General features: G+C 44.0%; 1 protein-coding gene across 1 annotated transcript in view; it reads left to right on the top strand.

Annotated features, from left to right (window-relative positions):
- LOC124775475 (damage-control phosphatase ARMT1-like) overlaps positions 1-6,595 on the top strand; it is a 158,232-nt gene extending 151,637 nt beyond the window's left edge. The window contains exon 7 of the mRNA XM_047250308.1: positions 6,320-6,595. Coding sequence (XP_047106264.1) covers positions 6,320-6,595 — 276 coding nt within the window. The remainder of the gene's footprint in view (positions 1-6,319) is intronic.
- Positions 6,596-19,875: the final 13,280 nt, after the last annotated feature.

The raw sequence follows: 19,875 nt of genomic DNA, 5'->3' as shown, positions 1-19,875 counted from the left end.
AGTGCATATAGGTCGGAAAGTTGGTTGGTTAAAGTTTTCTCTGCCTGAAAACAAGAAAAACGATATTCAACATCTCTTCGATGAAAACATTATTTCAAAGAATTATTATACGTAATATTTATTATAAAAAATATTCTCAGCGTTTGTTGAGTATCTGAACGTATTTATGCTGGTGCATGTAGGTCGGAAAGTTGGTTGGCTAAAGTTTTCTCTGCCTGAAAACAAGAAAAACGATATTGAACATCTCTTCGATAAAAACATTATTTCAAGGAATTATTATATGTAATATTTATTATAAAAATATTCTCAGCGTTTGTTGAATATCTGAACTGTTCATTATGATTCAATAATTTTAGTGTCTAATAACTATTAGGCTTTTATAACATGGAAGCGACTGCCACGAAAGATCGCCCCGAAAACAAACTATAATTCGCAGTCAGCAGCTAAGTAACACTCAGTAATTCAAATAGTTTCGTCAGTTGTTCAGATAATTATTTCGTCATTCAACTCTTCACATCACTCCTTTGTTTTTTCAACAATGTATAAGTTACTACAATATATAAATCAGTTGAAAAAATAGCTTGAAAGACGTATATGCGTCCGACGTTCGCAGAAAAGAACCAAGTTATTGAGATCGTGAAACGTGGAAGGAAGAACATGGAGGATTAGCAAAAGCTTTCGGGATTCCGTCATCCACGCTGTTGACAATTCTGTAGCAGAAAGGTAAGATTGCTGAAAAGTTTCATAAAGAGGGAGGAAGCAAATACCAGCAGGTGCGTTCCCGCATCTTGAGGATACTACTGAAATGTCTTAATCAATGTAGAGAACAAAACATACAACAAAAGGACTGTTTAATTCGCTCTTAGCCTACGCTATGAATGGTTCGCCGATACTGAGAGGTGGTTCGCTAACTGTTAGATTTTATGGAGAAAATGCGAGAGTTGATAACAGTTTGTTCAGCACAGAAGAATGAATGAAACTGATGTTTACTTACGTATACTTGAAAAGCTGTACGTGCCTTTCGTTTAAAGTATTAAGATCAGTAAAAAAGAATTAAGTAAGCAAAAAACTATCTTTTTTATTTTGAGTTCTAGTTATTACTTTCTGCTTTCTTGTGTAACGAGCGAAACTTTTTGATAGGTCCCTTGAACTTCGAATTATCGACAGTCTACTGCACGTAAAAATATAGACGCTTTTAGTGTTTTAATAAATTTTCTTGAGAGGAGGGTGGAGGATGCCCAGCCCTGATCGCCTCCAGTCCCCTTGGATCCGTTCCTGGGTTCCCTGTGCTTTCCGAAGTGACTTAAGGCAAATGCCGGGATGGTTTCGACTGTAAGGCCGGCTAAGGCCAATTACTTGCCCATCCGTGTCAGTTCCTGTAAATTAATATGGTATATTAGAGAGGCAGCCAATGAAAACCAAACACAGGTCAGGACGGTACCATGGAATGGTACCATTCAGAAGAAATCACAACACGCGTTAAGACATTTATCCCACTGGGAGACGAGACCGTCAATTCCTGTTTCGTAGAATTCAGTCGGCCACTGACGGATCCACAACCGCACCCACTCTAGCACTTTCTCGTCCGACTGAAACCGACCTCAATACAATCCTTTTTAGGTCGCCAGAAATGAGAAAACCACACGGTGACAGACCCGAGCTGTATGAAGGATGTTGCAGTGTTTCTACATCTACATCTACATTTATACTCCGCAAGCCACCCAACGGTGTGTGGCGGAGGTCACTTTACGTGCCACTGTCATCACCTCCCTTTCCTGTTCCAGTCGCGTATGGTTCGCGGGAAGAACGACTGCCGGAAAGCCTCCGTGCGCGCTCGAATCTCTCTAATTTTACATTCGTGATCTCCTCGGGAGGTATAAATAGGGGGAAGCAATATATTCGATACCTCATCCAGAAACGCACCTTCTCGAAACCTAGACAGCAAGCTACATCGCGTTGCAGAGCGCCTCTCTTGCAGAGTCTGCCACTTGAGTTTGCTAAACATCTCTGCAACGCTATCACGCTTACCAAATAACCCTGTGACGAAACACGCCGCTTTTCTATGGATCTTCTCTATCTCCTCCGTCAACCCGACCTGGTACGGGTCCCACACTGATGAGCAATACTCAAGTATAGATCGAACGAGTGTTTTGTAAGCCACCTCCTTTGTTGATGGACTACATTTTCTAAGGACTCTCCCAATGAATCTCAACCTGGCACCCGCCTTACCAACAATTAATTTTATATGATCATTCCACTTCAAATCGTTCCGCACGCATACTCCTAGATATTTTACAGAAGTAACTGCTACCAGTGTTTGTTCCGCTATCTTATAATCATACAATAAAGGATCTTTCTTTCTATGTATTCGCAATACATTACATTTGTCTATGTTAAGGGTCAGTTGCCACTCCCTGCACCTAGTGCCTATCCGCTGCAGATCTTCCTGCATTTCGCTGCAATTTTATAATGCTGCAACGTCTCTGTATACTACAGCATCATCCGCGAAAGCCGCATGGAACTTACGACACTATCTACTAGGTCATTTATATATATTGTGAAAAGAAATGGTCCCATAGCACTCCCCTGTCGCACGCCAGAGGTTACTTTAACGTCTGTAGACGTCTCTCCATTGAGAACAACATGCTGTGTTCTGTTTGCTAAAAACTCTTCAATCCAGCCACACAGCTGGTCTGATATTCCGTAGGCTCTTACTTTGTTATCAGGCGACAGTGCGGAATTGTATCGAACGCCTTCCGGAAGTCAAGGAAAATGGCATCTACCTGGGAGCCAACCATATAGCTGAAACGTAGCCGTACGATGGGCAGTGAGTGGGCGGGCATTATCGTGAAACCGGTTGATTCCGTCAGACATAATTCCGATAGCCCGAGAGCAAACAGCAAAGTTAATACCGGAAATATTTCACATCTCCCCCCGCCAAAGAAATCCAAAACTGTTCACACGAGTTCCAGTAAGGTTATGATGACCTTTTTCCGAATGCAGGGGCCTTCTGCTTGTCGAGTTACTCGATCATGGAACCGTAATCAGTGTGCACAGCTACGAAGACTCTGCAGAAACTACAACGCGCCATAAAGCCAAGGCTACGATGCAGCGATTTGGTTGGGAAACACAGCAGCATCCTCCGTACAGGCCGGATCTTTCACCGTGCGATTTTCACATATTTGGCGGCCTGAAGAAAACGGTGCGTGGACGTCGGTTTCAGTCGGATGAGGAAGTACAATAGTGGGTGCGGCTGTACATCTGTCACCGGCCGACCGCTTTCTATGAAACGGGAATTGATCGTCCTGTCTCCCTGTGGGATAAACATCGTGGTGACTACTTTTGGATGGAACCATTCCGTCGTCCCGCTGCGGCAGATGATCGGTTTTCAAAAATGGTTCAAATGGTTCCGAGCACTATGGGACTTAACATCTGAGGTCATCAGACCCCTAGAACTTAGAACTACTTAAACCTAATTAACCTAAGGACACCACACACATCCATGCCCCAGGCACGATTCGAACCTGCAACCGTATCGGTCGCGCGGTTCCAGACTGAAGCACCTCGAACCGCTCAGTCACACCGGCCGGCTGTTCGGTTTTCATTTGCCCCTCATATGTGTTAATTATATTTTGTATGTCTGTAAGGTGGCATCATTTTGAGCCACTTTACAACTACCAATCCGGAAAGAAGACCCTTTAATAGTATAAACATCGAGACAGGAAACCATTAACGATGCTGACATCGGCTAGGGATCTTAATTTGTAGCAGAATATCTGCACGCTGGGCGATAGTGAAGCGGACGGAGACGGGAGGCCGGCAGGAGAACGGGAAAGACACGAGCGAGGCAGGCAGGCCTGAGAGCTGAAGACAACAGTGCCCGTAAGCTCCTGGAAACCCCAGGCGGGTGGATCGCGGCTTAGCGGGAGCCACGTGGCCGAGGGCAGGGAGAAGGCAGAAGGGCTCGCTCACAAAATGCGTGGCGGTGTGTCGGTGGTTTTCCCAACGGCCGGAGCGGAAGCTTCTGGAACAGTCTTCTAGCAGCTTCGGTCGGTTGCAAAACTGAGATTGGTCGGCGCTCGGAAACGAACGCCTTCCAGCAACATGATTGGCCACGCACATTAAAGGGGGGAAGAAAAAAAGAACAGGAGCTACGAAAAAGCGTAGCGACTGAGAAACACTTGTTCCTGTGTCGTTGAGGAGAGAGGTTGGTCCTGGCGAGGTGTGCGACCTCGTTACTGGGACAGAGGACTTGTAGCGAGAGCCTGAGGATCGTTTGGTGTTTCACGGCAGCCGTGGAGGTGCCCACGGAAGCTTTTGGTGAGGTAGAATGTATGTTATCTCGCTGAGCCGAGAACCTTTGCAGCGATAAGCGTTAGATCACTGTAGTGGTCGTGCATTTGCAACGGCGGTTAGGGAAGTAAAGTAAATTGCTGATTACGTGTCATTTCGTTCTGTGCTGAGGCTTCACGTTGCTAGTCGCGAGTGTAGTTCTAAATATAATTGCAATTGCCATAGCTGATGTCAGTATTCCGCGCTTGAATTTACGACCGCGAATATATCACAGGACAGTGCCAGAGAGAGCGATTACCAAATGTGAATAGGCAGAACTATAATGTTGCTCGTACAGTGTAATCTTGATTAGAGTGAATTGCAGAAGAGTAAAGAATTTAACACTACCGGGTGTATCACTTCATAGCTAGTACTTTCCTTTGTCATTTTATTATCTACTTATTTGTGTATTTCATGTTTGCAACCACCTGGTGGAGGCAGTGTTTGAAGTCAGCACATCTGAACATTCTAGCATATACTGAGGATATGGTTAGAAACCAACCAGATTTGCATACGACTAGTTAACGTCACATATAGAGCAAAGTATAAGCTTACCCTTCTGGAGAGCGTATAAGTGTCAGGGTGACAAATTAGCGTTATAAAATCCATTGCGCAAAATTTTTCACTTATACGTTCGGCTCGCTGACTTAACCATCAGCAGAAAAGAGCAAAACAGAAGCCGTAGCTTACATGTCTTAAATTGTAGTACTACAACATGCCCAACATCCTTCTAAAGTGATAAACGTATGTGTAGAACTACTACTACTTAACATTGTAGCACAGAAAAAAACTGAAGGGTCTTACTCGACGGGGGATCTCAAGTTGAATCCGTATTTCTAGATTTCCGGAAAGCTTTTGACACCGTTCCTCACAAGCGACTTCTAATCAAGCTGCGGGCCTATGGGGTATCGTCTCAGTTGTGCGACTGGATTCGTGATTTCCTGTCAGGAAGGTCGTAGTTCGTAGTAATAGACGGCAAATCATCGAGTAAAATTGAAGTGATATCAGGTGTTCCTCAGGGAAGCGTCCTGGGGGCTCTGCTGTTCCTGATCTATATAAAAGACCTGGGTGACAATCTGAGCAGTTCTCTTAGGTTCTTCGCAGATGATGCTGTAATTTACCGTCTAGTAAGGTCATCCGAAGACCAGTGTCAGTTACAAAGCCATTTAGAAAAGATTGCTGTATCGTGTGGCAGGTGGCAGTTGACGCTAAATAACGAAAACTGTGAGGTGATCCACGTGAGTTCCGAAAGAAATACGTTGGAATTCGATGACTCGATAAATAGTACAATTCTCAAGGCTGTCAACTCAACTAAGTACCTGGGTGTTAAAATTACGAACAACTTGAGTTGGAAAGACCACATAGATAATATTGTGGGGAAGGCGAGCCAAAGGTTGCGTTTCATTGGCAGGACACTTAGAAGATGCAACAAGTCCACTAAAGAGACAGCTTACACTACACTCGTTCGTCCTCTGTTAGAATATTGCTGCGCGGTGTGGGATCCTTACCAGGTGGGATTGACGGAGTACATCGAAAGGGTGCAAAAAGGGGCAGCTCGTTTTGTATTATGACGTAATAGGGGAGAGAGTGTGGCAGATATGATACGCGAGTTGGGACGGAAGTCATTAAAGCAAAGACGTTTTTCGTCACGGCGAGATCTATTTACGAAATTTCAGCCACCAACTTTCTCTTCCGAATGTGAAAATATTTTGTTGAGCCCAACCTACATACGTAGGAATGATCATCAAAATAAAATAAGAGAAATCAGAACTCGAACAGAAAGGTTTAGGTGTTCGTTTTTCCCGCGCGCTGTTCGGGAGTGGAATGGTAGAGAGATAGTATGATTGTGGTTCGATGGACCCTCTGCCAAGCACTTAAATGTGAACTGCAGAGTAATCATGTAGATGTAGATGTAATGACAACTAAACCCATGTGATTCCCCCATTTCTTGCTCGCATGCGCAGTTGCTGTGTTCTTTTTCCAACAGCTGTACGCCGAGCTGCAAGAGAGCGCACTGGCCATCTTCAAAGGAGACGTGAACTTCCGGAAGCTGGTGGGCGACTTGCGCTGGCCGGTGGAGACGCGGCTGGAGCACGCCGTGCGCGGCTTCCGGCCGTGTCCGATGGCGGCGCTGCGGACGATCAAGTCGGAAACCGCGGTCGGGCTGAAGCCGGGCCAGGAGAAACAGCTCGACGCGTCGCAGCCGGGCTGGATGACCAGCGGGCAGCTCGCCCTCATCGTCTGCGTGCCCGAGTTCATCTAGCAGCCGTCTGTCCACCAGAGATCGCCTCACGATTAAATAGGAATCACAAGACTTGTTTTATTTTATCCATGATACACCGAATGCTGTGCGAAAACCTGGTCCTACGTGGATATAACGTTATTTATCTTTGAGGATAAAATTTATTGTAATCAGTCTTTTAGCTATCAATTCTTTGCCCAACGCATAATAACACCAATGCATTTTCCGTAAGTGTACTGCCACAGCGATGGGACGAGGGACTTCATTTCCACCACAAAAAATTAAAAAGAACACCAAATTTTGTTAATTGTTGGTAACTTCTATGTACAACATACTTTTTAAATAGGTACTGACGTGTAAGTGGGGTTCACAGTTTGAAAATATCTTTTAGCACTGGGGTGGGGGGTGGGGGGGGGGGGATACTTTAGGACCACGAAAAAAAAATCAGGTAAGTACAAATTTCGTAACTTTTCTTTCACTTTTTTTCAAAACATACTTTTTAAAAATATGTGGATGCTCAAGAATGGGCCCTGAATATCACATTTATCGTGAAAAGTCACATCCGTTAGGAAGACTGAAATCTGTGGGTTAGATTTTGCTGAAATGTTTAAAACAATTACAGAATCTGATACAAGAAATAATTAAACGGCAATGGGGCAACTGGGAGACTGTAGATGTTCCACGCCCAGGACATCAATACAGACGCGTTTGTTATCTGCTTCGTCTTTAAGGCCCTATTTAATGAGATTTCCTTTGACTGGCGGTACACGGGTTATGATGACATTCAGTGTTCTCTAAATCTTTCGAACTTCATGCATTGGCGCTGAGAATTCCTTAGGGGGCTCAGTATTAAGGAATCTTTTGTGCGTTTTAAGTCTGCTAGGTCCTCATGAAGCACCGTGTAGGGGGTAGCGCCCATTGAAGGTCTGTTAAATTTTTTCTGTATGCCCATGGGATTCAGGATTTGAGAATCCGGCTGCCATACATGGTATGCATATTCGCTGAGGCAAAGCAAAGTGCTTGGGCAGTTGTTCTTAATGCACTTGGTATGGCTCCCCATTGACTATTCTCTACTTTCTTTAAATACTGTTTCTGGCGGGGACATTAAAATGACATACACTATTTAAAAAAAAAAAAAAAAAAAAAAAAAGACACAACACGAAGGAATTATCCGAGTGGGGCAGAAATCGGCAGATGTGATGTTCAATTCAAATTGAAACCGAGGAGTGATGTACATGTGCAGACAAACAAATTATTATAACAGCAGAAAAATTAGATGATTTTTGAAACAAAAGAGCTTCACAAATTGAGCACGTCAATAATGCATTGGTCTACCTCTGGTCCTTATTCAAGTACTTATTCGGCTTTGCACTCAAAAAATGGTTCAAATGGCTCTGAGCACTATGGGACTTAACATCGATGGTCATCAGTCCCCTAGAACTTAGAACTACTTAAACCTAACTAACCTAAGGACAGCACACAACACCCAGCCATCACGAGACAGAGAAAGTCCCTGACCCCGTCGGGAATCGAATCCGGGAACCCGGGCGTGGAAAGCGAGAACGCTACCGCACGACTACGAGATGCGGGCGGCTTTGCACTGATTGACAGAATTGTTGGATGTCCTTCTGACGGATATCGGGCCAAATTCTGTCCAATTGAGCTTTATATCGTCGCCCATAATGCTCCAAAGTTCTCATCTGGGGAGAGATTCGGTGACTTTGCTGGCCAAGTTAGGATTCGGCAAGCATGAAGACAAGAAGTAGAAACTCTCGTCGTATGCGAGCGGGCGTTATCTTGCTGAAATGTAAGCCATGAATGGCTAGCCATGTAGGGCAATCTATAGAATATCATATGAGGTTTCAAACAGATACCTGGGCTCTAAAACACCAGAATGATCTGACTCCGTGGTTTTGCAGTGTGTATCGATTTCTTGTAGTAACCTGTCGAGTACTCTAAAATTGATCTCAGTTTCTGGTCCAAAGACAGTGTCTCGTCTGCAGCCTTCTTTCCAAAAATCATTTTCTGCTTTCTAATAGTCCTACTTTCTTCCACAGGAACCCAATCGCGTCACATGGATCTTCGCTAATTAAAGTGCTTCGTCTTCAAGATAATTTCTCTTGTCTTTCGAAAAGAGGTTTCTCATATTCGCACGACAGTTGTCCGTAAAATAAGGTTACCAATTATTTTTCAAAATAAAAACATGTTTGTTAGCACTGAATAATACACACAAGGAAAGCTTAGACTGTTACCTATTTCCCGAAACAATCGCCGCCGATGAGATCAATGCATTTTTGCTTGCGGTGTACCATCTTCTGTATGCCTGCGTTGTAGAACTGTCCCGCCGCACCAGGAAAGAAGCTAAAAAAACCTCTTATTCCAGCTCCTCTCCGGTTGTGAAATGCGTCCCACCCAGATATTTCTTTAATTCAGGGAAGAGATGGAAGTCACTTGGGGCTATGTTTGGGCTGTAGGGCGGATGTTTGACAGTACCCTATCAAAATTTGTTGATGAGACTGGTTGTGACACGGGCGATGTGCGGACGAGCGTTGTTCTGAGGGAAACGCACTCCCTTCGTGATCGTGCCTGTCCTCTTGTTTTGGATCGCGCGGAAAATGTTTTTCAACGTTTCACAGTAGCGGTCAGCATTGATTGTTGTACCAGCAGGCAGGAATTCGCACAACAATAACCCCTTCCTGTGCCATAACACGCTCGCCATCATTAGGTCAGTACACTGTGGTTGTTAACACTTCCTCAGCTTCGGCGACTGGATGCTTCCACTGACAGGATTGTCGTTTCGTTTCCAGTGTTGTGTAGTGGCTCCAGACCTTTTCCCCAGTGACAATAGAGTCCAAGAGTTCCTCGCCATCAGTTGCGTAGGCGTGAAGATATTCGCGGCCCGCTTCCACACGTTCACGTTTGTGATCTTCTGGAAGCATTCTCGCCGGCCGCGGTGGCCGAACGGTCCTAGCCACTTCAGTCTGGAACCGGGCGACTGCTACGGTCGCAGGTTCGAATCCTGCCTCGGGCATGGACGTATGTGATGTCCTTAGGTTAGTTAGGTTTAAGTAGTTCTAAGTCTAGGGGACTGATGAACTAGATGTTAAGTCCCATAGTGCTCAGAGCCATTTTTGAAGCATTCTCAGGACCCACTATGCACAAACCTTGGCGTACTTTAAATGGTCTGTCAAAATTTTGTCAGTGCTGTTTTTGCTGACATTATGGATCATCTCGCCGAGATCCCCAACCATCGCCCTTCGATCTATCAGCATTTCTTCTTCCGCTTTAGCAATCGTTTCGTCCGAAACTGAAGGCCGTCTTGTCGCGTCTGTAGCTTCCTGCGAGCGGATCAGGATGGGAGCTAGACGCTAAATGCAGTAATGAAGTGGCTCGTCCAACTCCAAGTCCTGGTGCTGGAAAACAAGCTGGAAATCCTTTGCAGGTAAGGGAACTCGGTGGGATAAAGGACGTATACTTCTGATAAAATAAGTGAGATGAAACACGAGGTAGGATAAGACCACTGTCGAATCCGAAGAGGCACCAACACATTGAATGTAAGTTGTGCAATCCTGCATGGACCCTGTGCAGCTCAGTGCCACGAGAAACTAAGTCCCGTCCCGAGGGCAGAGTAACTCAGGTCCAGTGTCTGAGGCAACTGTCGAAGGAATCTTCTAGCGACACCAGCGGCCCTGCTTATATAGGCTCGTCTGATGCAATCCCCCGCGATCACGCGCGTCTCCCGTATTCTGTCGTCCTTCCAGAACATTCTGTCGTAGCTGGTCACGTAGCTCCAGCGTCCCTTGCCACAAAAACGCAACCTCTCCTGCGTCCCAGCGCCCTGGCTGACTTTAGATTGCTTTCCTTCATGTTCGTCTTATGCGTTTCTACTCACATCCGCGACCCATTCGCGATAGTCTTGAACACTGCTCGTCATGGACGCTTGTAAGCCCGTCTTTGAATTCTCTGCACAGCCATCACTGGCATCGAGGCAGAACCAGCTTTCATTATAAAACAACAGATCTCCACCCTGCCCTCCAATGAGCTCTCACTTGACGTTACTGAAGTAGTGTATGATGTTGGTTTGGGGTCAGTGGAACGCATGCTACAGGGCGTCTGGCTTGGAGTACCCCTGAAGTAACCGATTTGTAACAGTGCGTTGTGTCACTGTGGCGCGAACAGCTGCTCAAATTGCTGCTGCAGATGCAGTCCGATGCCTCAGAGCCACACGTCGAGCACGATGTTCCATCCTTTTTGTAGTGCCACGTGGCTATCCGGAGGCCGGTGTTCTTGAGACCGAACATTCTCGTGACCACTACTGCCAGCAATCATGTACAGCGGTTAGATTCCTGCCAAGTCTTTCTGCAGCATCGTAGAATGAAAATCCAGCTTCTCATAACCCTATTACGCGACCTCGTTCAAACTCAGTGAGGTGTTGATAGTGGCGCCTTTGTCGCCTTAAAGGCATTCTTGACTGATATCAACTCATCAAGTCCAATCCCAAAGGTAACTAACGCTCACGACCGTTACAGCATGTATTTAATGCAAACCTGATTTGTATCCTTATAGTGGTCTACTACTAATCATCTTCTAGAAGTAGAAACACCTAGTAACTTTCGTTTATGTCGTACAGTTTCTTGGTTTTGCGATTTTTTACCGTCAGTTTAACTGAACTTAGTGAAAAATAGATGTGTTTATAACGGCAATCTAAATTATGAAGTCGTGTACCTCCTTGAGCAAACCCCGTTCTACACTTATTTAGATTTTCAGCTTTGCAATGATCAAGAATGGTGCTACCGAAGACAGACTACAACGATCAGCCCAGTAATTATACAATGCGCCATCAAATATGATTCAAAAATACATCGATTTTGTTCCACATTATTTAAAATGCTTTCCTTAACAGTTTCGCCCAGACGTCAGGTAAACTCATTTTGAGTGATGGGGGATAAATAGTTCGTAAATCTTTTGCCCAATTTTCTCTTAGCGGGCTCTTTTAGCTTGATCGAATTTTCCAAGTACAGGACTATTACAAATGATTGAAGCGATTTCATAAATTCACTGTAGCGCCATTCATTGACGTATGGTCACGACACACTTCAGATACGTAGAAAAGCTCATAAAGTTTTGTTCGACTGAAGCCGCTCTTCAGGTTTCTGCCGCCAGAGCGCTCGAGAGTGCAGTGAGACAAAATGGCGACAGGAGCCGAGAAAGCGTATGTCGTGCTTGAAATGCACTCACATCAGTCAGTCATAACAGTGCAACGACACTTCAGGATGAAGTTCAACAAAGATCCACCAACTGCTAACTCCATTCGGCGATGGTGTGCGCAGTTTAAAGCTTCTGGATGCCTCTGTAAGGGGAAATCAACGGGTCGGCCTGCAGTGAGCGAAGAAACGGTTGAACGCGTGCGGGCAAGTTTCACGCGTAGCCCGCGGAAGTCGACGAATAAAGCAAGCAGGGAGCTAAACGTACCACAGCCGACGGTTTGGAAAATCTTACGGAAAAGGCTAAAGCAGAAGCCTTACCGTTTACAATTGCTACAAGCCCTGACACCCGATGACAAAGTCAAACGCTTTGAATTTTCGGCGCGGTTGCAACAGCTCATGGAAGAGGATGCGTTCAGTGCGAAACTTGTTTTCAGTGATGGAGCAACATTTTTTCTTAATGGTGAAGTGTTTAAACCTCCTCTACCAAGAAACGTGCCAGAACTGCGAGCTCGCATCAACGATGCTTTCGAACTCTTTGATGGGGACATGCTGCGCCGAGTGTGGGAGGAACTTGATTATCGGTTTGATGTCTGCCGAATCACTAAAGAGGCACATATCGAACATTTGTGAATGCCTAATAAAACTTTTTGAGTTTTTGCACGTGTGTGCAAAGCATTGTGAAAATATCTCAAATAATAAAGTTATTGTAGAGCTGTGAAATCGCTTCAATCATTTGTAATAACCCTGTACAGCATCATATTTACAAAACAATCCAACTAGCTGCAGAAAATTTTCTTTCTTTCCTGCCAGCATATGCTCTGTCGCCGACGACTGATAAATTCAGTTTAGCCAAAATCATAGCGACTGATATGGTTCTACTCAAGTCTGGATTTATCGTTAAGTAGGAGTAGGAGTGGGAGTGTGTGGGCTAGGCCAAGTTCCGGTGCGCCTCAGAATAGGCAACTCTCTCACCCAAATACTCGCCCAAGGCACAGGGTACAGGATCACGGTTGGGTGTGGAACATCGGAAACCAATGTCGGCCCTGCAATGATTATTAATACAGACGTTTCTTTTCTTCCCAAACCTTAAGTCGGAAGAATCTATATAAAAGGATATACCAAAATTATGGCCACGTTCCAGCAGGTGTTCAACCCTGTGGCAACCCATTTTTCTGCTGCCTCCATCTACTTCTTTGTCCTTGATATTCCTCAAAATATCTTCGGTTCTGCAGAAGATTTCTAATTAGACAGGTTGGTTTGTAGTCCTTGGTGATGGTGTATAGCTTCAGCAACAAGAGTCTGTGGTTGACAGTGTCGTAGGCAGCTGAAAGATCTATAAACACCGCTCCTTTGGAAGCCGTCCTCTATATGCTGTGTCAAATTCAACACCTGTGCTGTGCAGCTCTTCCCTTGTCTGATAATACAGCTTCACTAAAGCGCCTTTTCAGGTAACTTCAACACGCTGCGACTGCTGGCGCATCTGATTCTCTCTCTCATTACAGCTCCTTTTATACACGATTGTCATGCGCAGTCACTGACGTTTTGCTGTCCAGCGCCATCTGTCGGACATTATGAACTCTTTTTTTTTTGGTTCTAATAAAACCCCATGTTATTCCAAGCATGTGTGTCAATTTTTACCTATCTACATTATTCTGTGGTTTATTAAGTTTTCAATTTTATACTGACTTTTTGATCACCCAGTACATAAAAGGGCCTATATATATATATATATATATATATATATATTAAAAAACTGAAACTATGTAATCAACCAAGTTATAAGCCCAGAGTAGAACTGCTAGTGGCTGTAAAACATTTGGTAATAACAGTATTTTCAACTGTATGCTGATTGAGCTCTGTCGAAAGGCTCTTGTGGCTTGCCGTTAAGCAAATTGTGATTCAACGGCGCATGTTAATAACAGGAAATATCAACGGCACTCTATCGAAAGGTAGTAATCCTGCTACGTTATTAATAATCACAGAGCAACGACTTATTTGGTTATAATAGTATTTCAACCGTACGCTCATTGAATACGCAACGGCATTCTGTCTAAAGGCTCTTCTTGTTGCTTGCCGTTAAACAAATTTTCATTCAACGGCATTCGTTAACAACAACAGAAATATCAAAGGCGCTCTGTCGAAAAGTAGTAATCTTGCCCACAGTATTTAATAATCACAGAGCGATGACGTATTTGGTTACAACAGTAGTTTCAACTGTACGCTTATTGAATACTCAACGGCGCTCTGTCGAAAGGCTCTTGTTGTCTGCCGTTAAACAAATTGTGATCCAACGGCGCACGTTAACAACAGGAAAATTCGGGGAACACTACAAGAAAGCCACGACACGAATCCGCAAGATGTAAACTTGCAGATCAAGTTGACAATCTATCATTTAACGGTGAACATACACACGCGACCACAGGCAGATTCAAACTGTCAAGAGTGAGCGTCGCTCTACCAGGAGGCGATCTCGCCGGTGCAACCTTGCGGGCAGCAAAATAAATGGCAAACAACAGGCACATACTAGCAACGAAGAGTCTAGTCTGCGTGAGGCAGCTTCGGATACCAATGGCCACAGTTTCACAGACCAACGGCAACAGTTTATACCATCACGTCCTCTTTATGGAAGGGGGGGGGGTTTGTACGATGCATAAGGAAAGAGTAACCTTACCACAAGAAGTCAGGAACTCGATAATACAAACGGCAAAACATCATGCCTCCAGGCACATCGCCTCACCGCCCTTCTGGATGAGTCACAACACAAACCGCGACGAGGCGTGGCTTCCCACCTCAAAACAGCTCACCGTAAGATACAATCGGCCGGCCGGAGAGGCCGAGCGGTTCTAGGCGCTACAGGCTGGAACCACGCGACCGCTACGGTCGAAGGTTCGAATCCTGCCTCGGGCATGGATGTGTGTGATGTCCTTAGGTTAGTTAGGTTTGTTCTAAGTTCTAGGGGACTGATGACCTCAGAAGCTAAGTCCCATAGTGCTGTGGTGTGCGTACTGTAAGACCTTCGGTACACACACCATCAGATTATTTGACTTGTCGCTCTAACGAAGTAGGCGAGTGTCAGCAATATGTCTCGTGGTCTTATCGTGGTATGTTCATCTTCTGCTGTTAGGTCAGACAATAGAAATGCCACTTGCACACTTAGAGTAGCAGAGTAACGGTGACCAACTTTAAACAGAACTTGATTAATTTTCACACACATTTATTAAAATAATAAAAATCATAGAAATTACTGAACTTGATTCTGGATGCTGTTTACAATTGACAATCTGAAGTTCCTTTGGTCTTGGTACGTTAATTTTATTCTCACATATCTCTGATACTTGACGAAGTGTCTATTCATTTATCTTCATGGCTATGTACAAGAATATTAGGCGCAGACTGAAATTTGACTACAGACTAATGCAGACTGGTACAGACAGGTGCAGTTAAACGCAGACTGGCTAATCGGAGCTCTGTACACTCGTTATAATACCTCGAACATTCAGGTATCACTGCGCGAGTGTGATCCGTGAGGAGAAAAGGTTCTATGTTTGCAGCAATCTCATTGGCTGCGTGACATATTAATACGCGGATCGGCGGAAGCAGAATTAGGTCCGTCTCTAAGACAGCGCCATTTCGTAGTGCGGAGACGGATGAGCGCTGCGCCTGCGCTGTTGTGCTTAGCGGGGCGTGCTCTATTGGGAAAGTTGTATACGTGCTGACTACGCAAAACTATGTACACAACAAGTGCTCAGAGCCATTTGAACCATTTTAAGATACAATCCCGCTCGCGAAACGTGGCCGTCGACGTTGGCCACCTAGCACAAACTGCCCGTATGCTAGTACGTCTTCTCTCTCTGAAAGCCACCAGCGATCGCACGCTAAGCACAGCGACCCCCTCTGGCGATTCGCCAGAGGAAGGAGAGCATGGCCCAGTGACATCTAGCAGTCTTTTTCAAATACACCCCCATTTCTATTTTTCTGTTTCAGATACTATCCGAGTAGGATGATAAGTTGTTCTATTGGCAATTAGACTTGTTCTTATGTTTTCCCATGTTCAAGACGAAATTGATGTGTCTCTGTGGTTGCATGGTTGCAGACCTCTAGACTAAGTTTCCACCAAGCTGGAAAACCAGTAAGAATTTAGTTATGCTGTTCAAACTTGTGACTCTACTAAAGAACCTACAGTAAAAACAGTATAAACTTTGATTCTTAGTTGAGTATTCCACCTAGGTTCTCAGAATTTTCTCACCATTTGACTGATTGATGTACAATCAGTCAGACATCAACTGTCACTTAGCATTTTCGGCTTATCCTTATCGCCATGGCTATTAACATAAATAACTGGTCCAGCTATTTTAATTAAGTCAACCCTTATATTTTCTGGATTAGAGAATGGCCACTAAGACGTGTCAAAAAATTTTACTACTACTATTTTCGGTGATTTCTCCTTCATTTTCACTACATCTTGTGTGCTTCTGCCAGTCTATTTTCATTACATTACGATATCTACTAGACTTTCCACATTTTGTTTGAGCTCTTCTGTTTCTTTGTGGATATCCTCTCTAACTAGTTTGTAAGCTATCTGTCTATCTGGGTAATGGATGGAAGTATGAGTAACCTATCTGTAACGTAACTGGTGCGAAGATTATGTTTAAACTATACTGTGGAACAAACTGTAAGTACAGGGCTATTACAAATGATTGAAGCGATTTCATAAATTCACTGTAGCTCCATTCATTGACATATGGTCACGACACACTACAGATACGCAGAAAAACTCATAAAGTTTTGTTCGGCTGAAGCCACACTTCAGGTTTCTGCCGCCAGAGCGCTCGAGAGCGCAGTGAGACAAAATGGCGACAGGAGCCGAGAAAGAGTATGTCGTGCTTGAAATGCACTCACGTCAGTCAGTCATAACAGTGCAACGACACTTCAGGACAAAGTTCAACAAAGATCCACCAACTGCTAACTCCATTCGGCGATGGTATGCGCAGTTTAAAGCATCTGGATGTGTCTGTAAGGGGAAATCAACGGGTCGGCCTGCAGTGAGCGAAGAAACGGTTGAACGCGTGCGGGCAAGTTTCACGCGTAGCCCGCGGAAGTCGACGAATAAAGCAAGCAGGGAGCTAAACGTACCACAGCCGAGTCTCTGTCGGGCACGCAGTTTTAATCTGCCAGGAAGTTTCTTATAGCTATTTATTTGTATTACTGGACTTAAGAATTCTGAATCCACATGTCTTTGTGAGGCTGATAGGTAACGCAATTGTATGAAGTATAAACCATTAGAAAAGGCTTTGCTTATTCAAATCATACGATCCACTCGAATTACAGTACCTTCTGTATCAGGATTTTAATTTTTTTTGGTTAGAATACTGATGTTCAGCCTCGTGTTCTTCGGAAAATAGGCAAACATCCACATTGCCGATAATAGAATAACCTCTTGTTTCGTAATAGGTGTTTAATCACATCCAATAGTAACATATGATCGGAGTCTCATTTTCCTGTGAGGTAACAATTTTTGTAAACTTCGAACTTTGCTCTTTGTGATGTGGTACAGCTTCTCTCCACATGTGTTGTAGCACTGCATGTCGTAGCGTTAAAATAACGTATTTATTCTGATTGATTCTATGAATGGATGCCCGAAAGCACGATGTTTATATACGTTCATCGTTCCAGAAACCCAGTAATGCTCGTAGTATTCTCAGTGTTAATCAACAGAAACCATTATTTGAATGATAGTACGTTCCTCTCCTACATACAAGATGTTCTAAGGTAGAACGGGAACCAGTCTTGTTTTCATTCGTATGTATGTTTTATGATCTTTTATGCCGCGATAATTTATTTGGGGATTCATAACAATCACTGATATTCAGTTCACGATACCCTAATCCCACCACGACTGCAGTTTAATTTGTATACTGCATCACATGTTAAATATTGATGATCATTCAGATAAATTAATTTATAGTCATTCTGGGACGCTATGTGGGACTAGTAGCTACGTCTTTTCCATTGCAGGCCAGTGAACAAACCCACATCCGCAACAGCTCTTGCAAGTAGTCCTCTCTTTCATATTTCGTTGATGAGATTGATAATCAAATGCACTTATTTATTCGTGGCAATGTGTTCTGCCTATCGACCCACTCCTTTATAAATGGCATTATTATCTTGCTACTAGAAAAATGTTCGAGGCAGCTGAAGCAGCTTTAAAAATGTGGCAAGATCACACAGATCTTACTTTTGAGAACAGCAACCAAGATCCTGATATTGTCATTTCGAACAAGAGAGGAGCTCACAGAAGACAAAATTCAGTGCTCATATCCTGTCAACGCAGTTTTGACGGGAGAGGTTACATACTGGCTCATGCAGATTACCCTAATTTGTTCAACGATCCTATTGATATTCACGTTGACCAGGATGAATACTGGTACATGGAAACGGACAATAATACTCCTTCTTCGCAAACAAACTTGCTCGCTGTCTTAGTTCACGAAATTGGCCACACGCTAGGTTTGGCGCATTCTGACGTCGCTGACTCAATGACGTACGCGTTCTACAATAGCACTATCTATCATGCAGCTATCTGAAAACGTGATGAGCGGCATTCAAAGTTTATAAGGGAAACGTGCTGCTGCTGTTTCTGAACCTACTCAGCCGACGCCAGCAGTGCCTGAAAAAGAACCTGTATTGTGCAAAATCAAGAAGTTTGGAATTTGTTATTGTGGACGAATTCCTTCTCCATTTTCCACGGAAGATGTGTTTGGATGACGAACACGCTACTACTAAACCTCTGCTAATCGCAGACTGGTTAAGATTTCTACCGCAGGATTTCAGAAGTATATCTGCTGCTTATCAGAGGCCATCAGGTCAAGTCCTGTTGATTGTTAATAACATGATATACAAGATTCAAGTACTAAGTTTAGCGCTAGAAGCTGGCTAAAACAGTGTCTGATATACGCCTGCGGCAAAACTCTGTCATCCACGGGGCGTTAAACATTTATTCAGACAGAACGTTTATTTTAATGACGATGTATACTTTGCAGAAACTGACGAATACAGCTTTAGAGCGAAGGCCTATGGCGTTATCAGTAAAAGTTTACCTGGCATACCGTCAGTCTTAGGCTCTGTATTTAGATACATAAACAGCATGTTGTACTTCTTTAAGGATGGCATATTCTACGAATACAATGAATTCCCGAACGTTCTAGAGCAGGGCTTCACAACATACGTGCTCGCGGAGCAAGCTGTGAGCAGCAAGGCGCGAGCACGGAGCAGCGCAAGCGCGCTCCCCCTACTACCGGACCAGAGCGGAGAGTGGGGAGAGTCACGTGGGGCACACAACAGCTGCCGCCAGTCAATGTAAATCCGCGGCCAACTGCAGGGATATCACTCACGAATTATTACTGTGACAAATGAAACAAATAAAGGAGAATGTACACGTGCCACATAATTTTATTAGCTTAGTGTATGCCTCTACATTCGTATTAATTTGTGAACTGTTACACAATAAAAGGTGACACTGAAGTGTGGGATTCTCTGTTATCTTGTACTTTTTGCCCTTTACAATTACGTCTATGTTCGGAGTAATTGTTCTTGTGCATCGTAGGCGCAGCGTGCAGCTTAAATTTCGATCAGATGATGCATTTCTCAGGCGCGTCTTGTTGCATTTCATTGCAGAGAACAGTTATTCACAAACATACATGGAACCGAACATTGATATTATTGTAGCCGCCAGTTTGTGCAAGTGAGGAAATCTATCCTGAGGGAAATGTCTGTAAAATTCCAAAATGTTTTTCTTGTTCTGAAATTTGTCTCTGTATTCTCTGTCACACTGCAGGTCAATAATTTCTAGTTGCAGCTCAGGACGAATCTCTTCAATATTCGCTGAATATGGAGAGGAGAACAGATCAGAATCACTGTCTAGTGCTGTCAGATCTTGAAAGCGTTGATCAAATTCTTCCTTAAGGGCAACTAAACTATGTGAATAACGTTCACAGTCTTTGTGAACATCTCGCATGGATGATAATTTAGGAAAATGAACTAGATTTCCTGTTTCCAGCTGACTCACCCAAAGTGTCAATTTCATTTTAAAAGCTC

The sequence above is a fragment of the Schistocerca piceifrons genome, chromosome 2 (assembly GCF_021461385.2).
Source record: "Schistocerca piceifrons isolate TAMUIC-IGC-003096 chromosome 2, iqSchPice1.1, whole genome shotgun sequence".
NCBI lineage: Eukaryota > Metazoa > Arthropoda > Insecta > Orthoptera > Acrididae > Schistocerca > Schistocerca piceifrons.
This window is presented reverse-complemented; position numbering and strand designations above follow the sequence as displayed.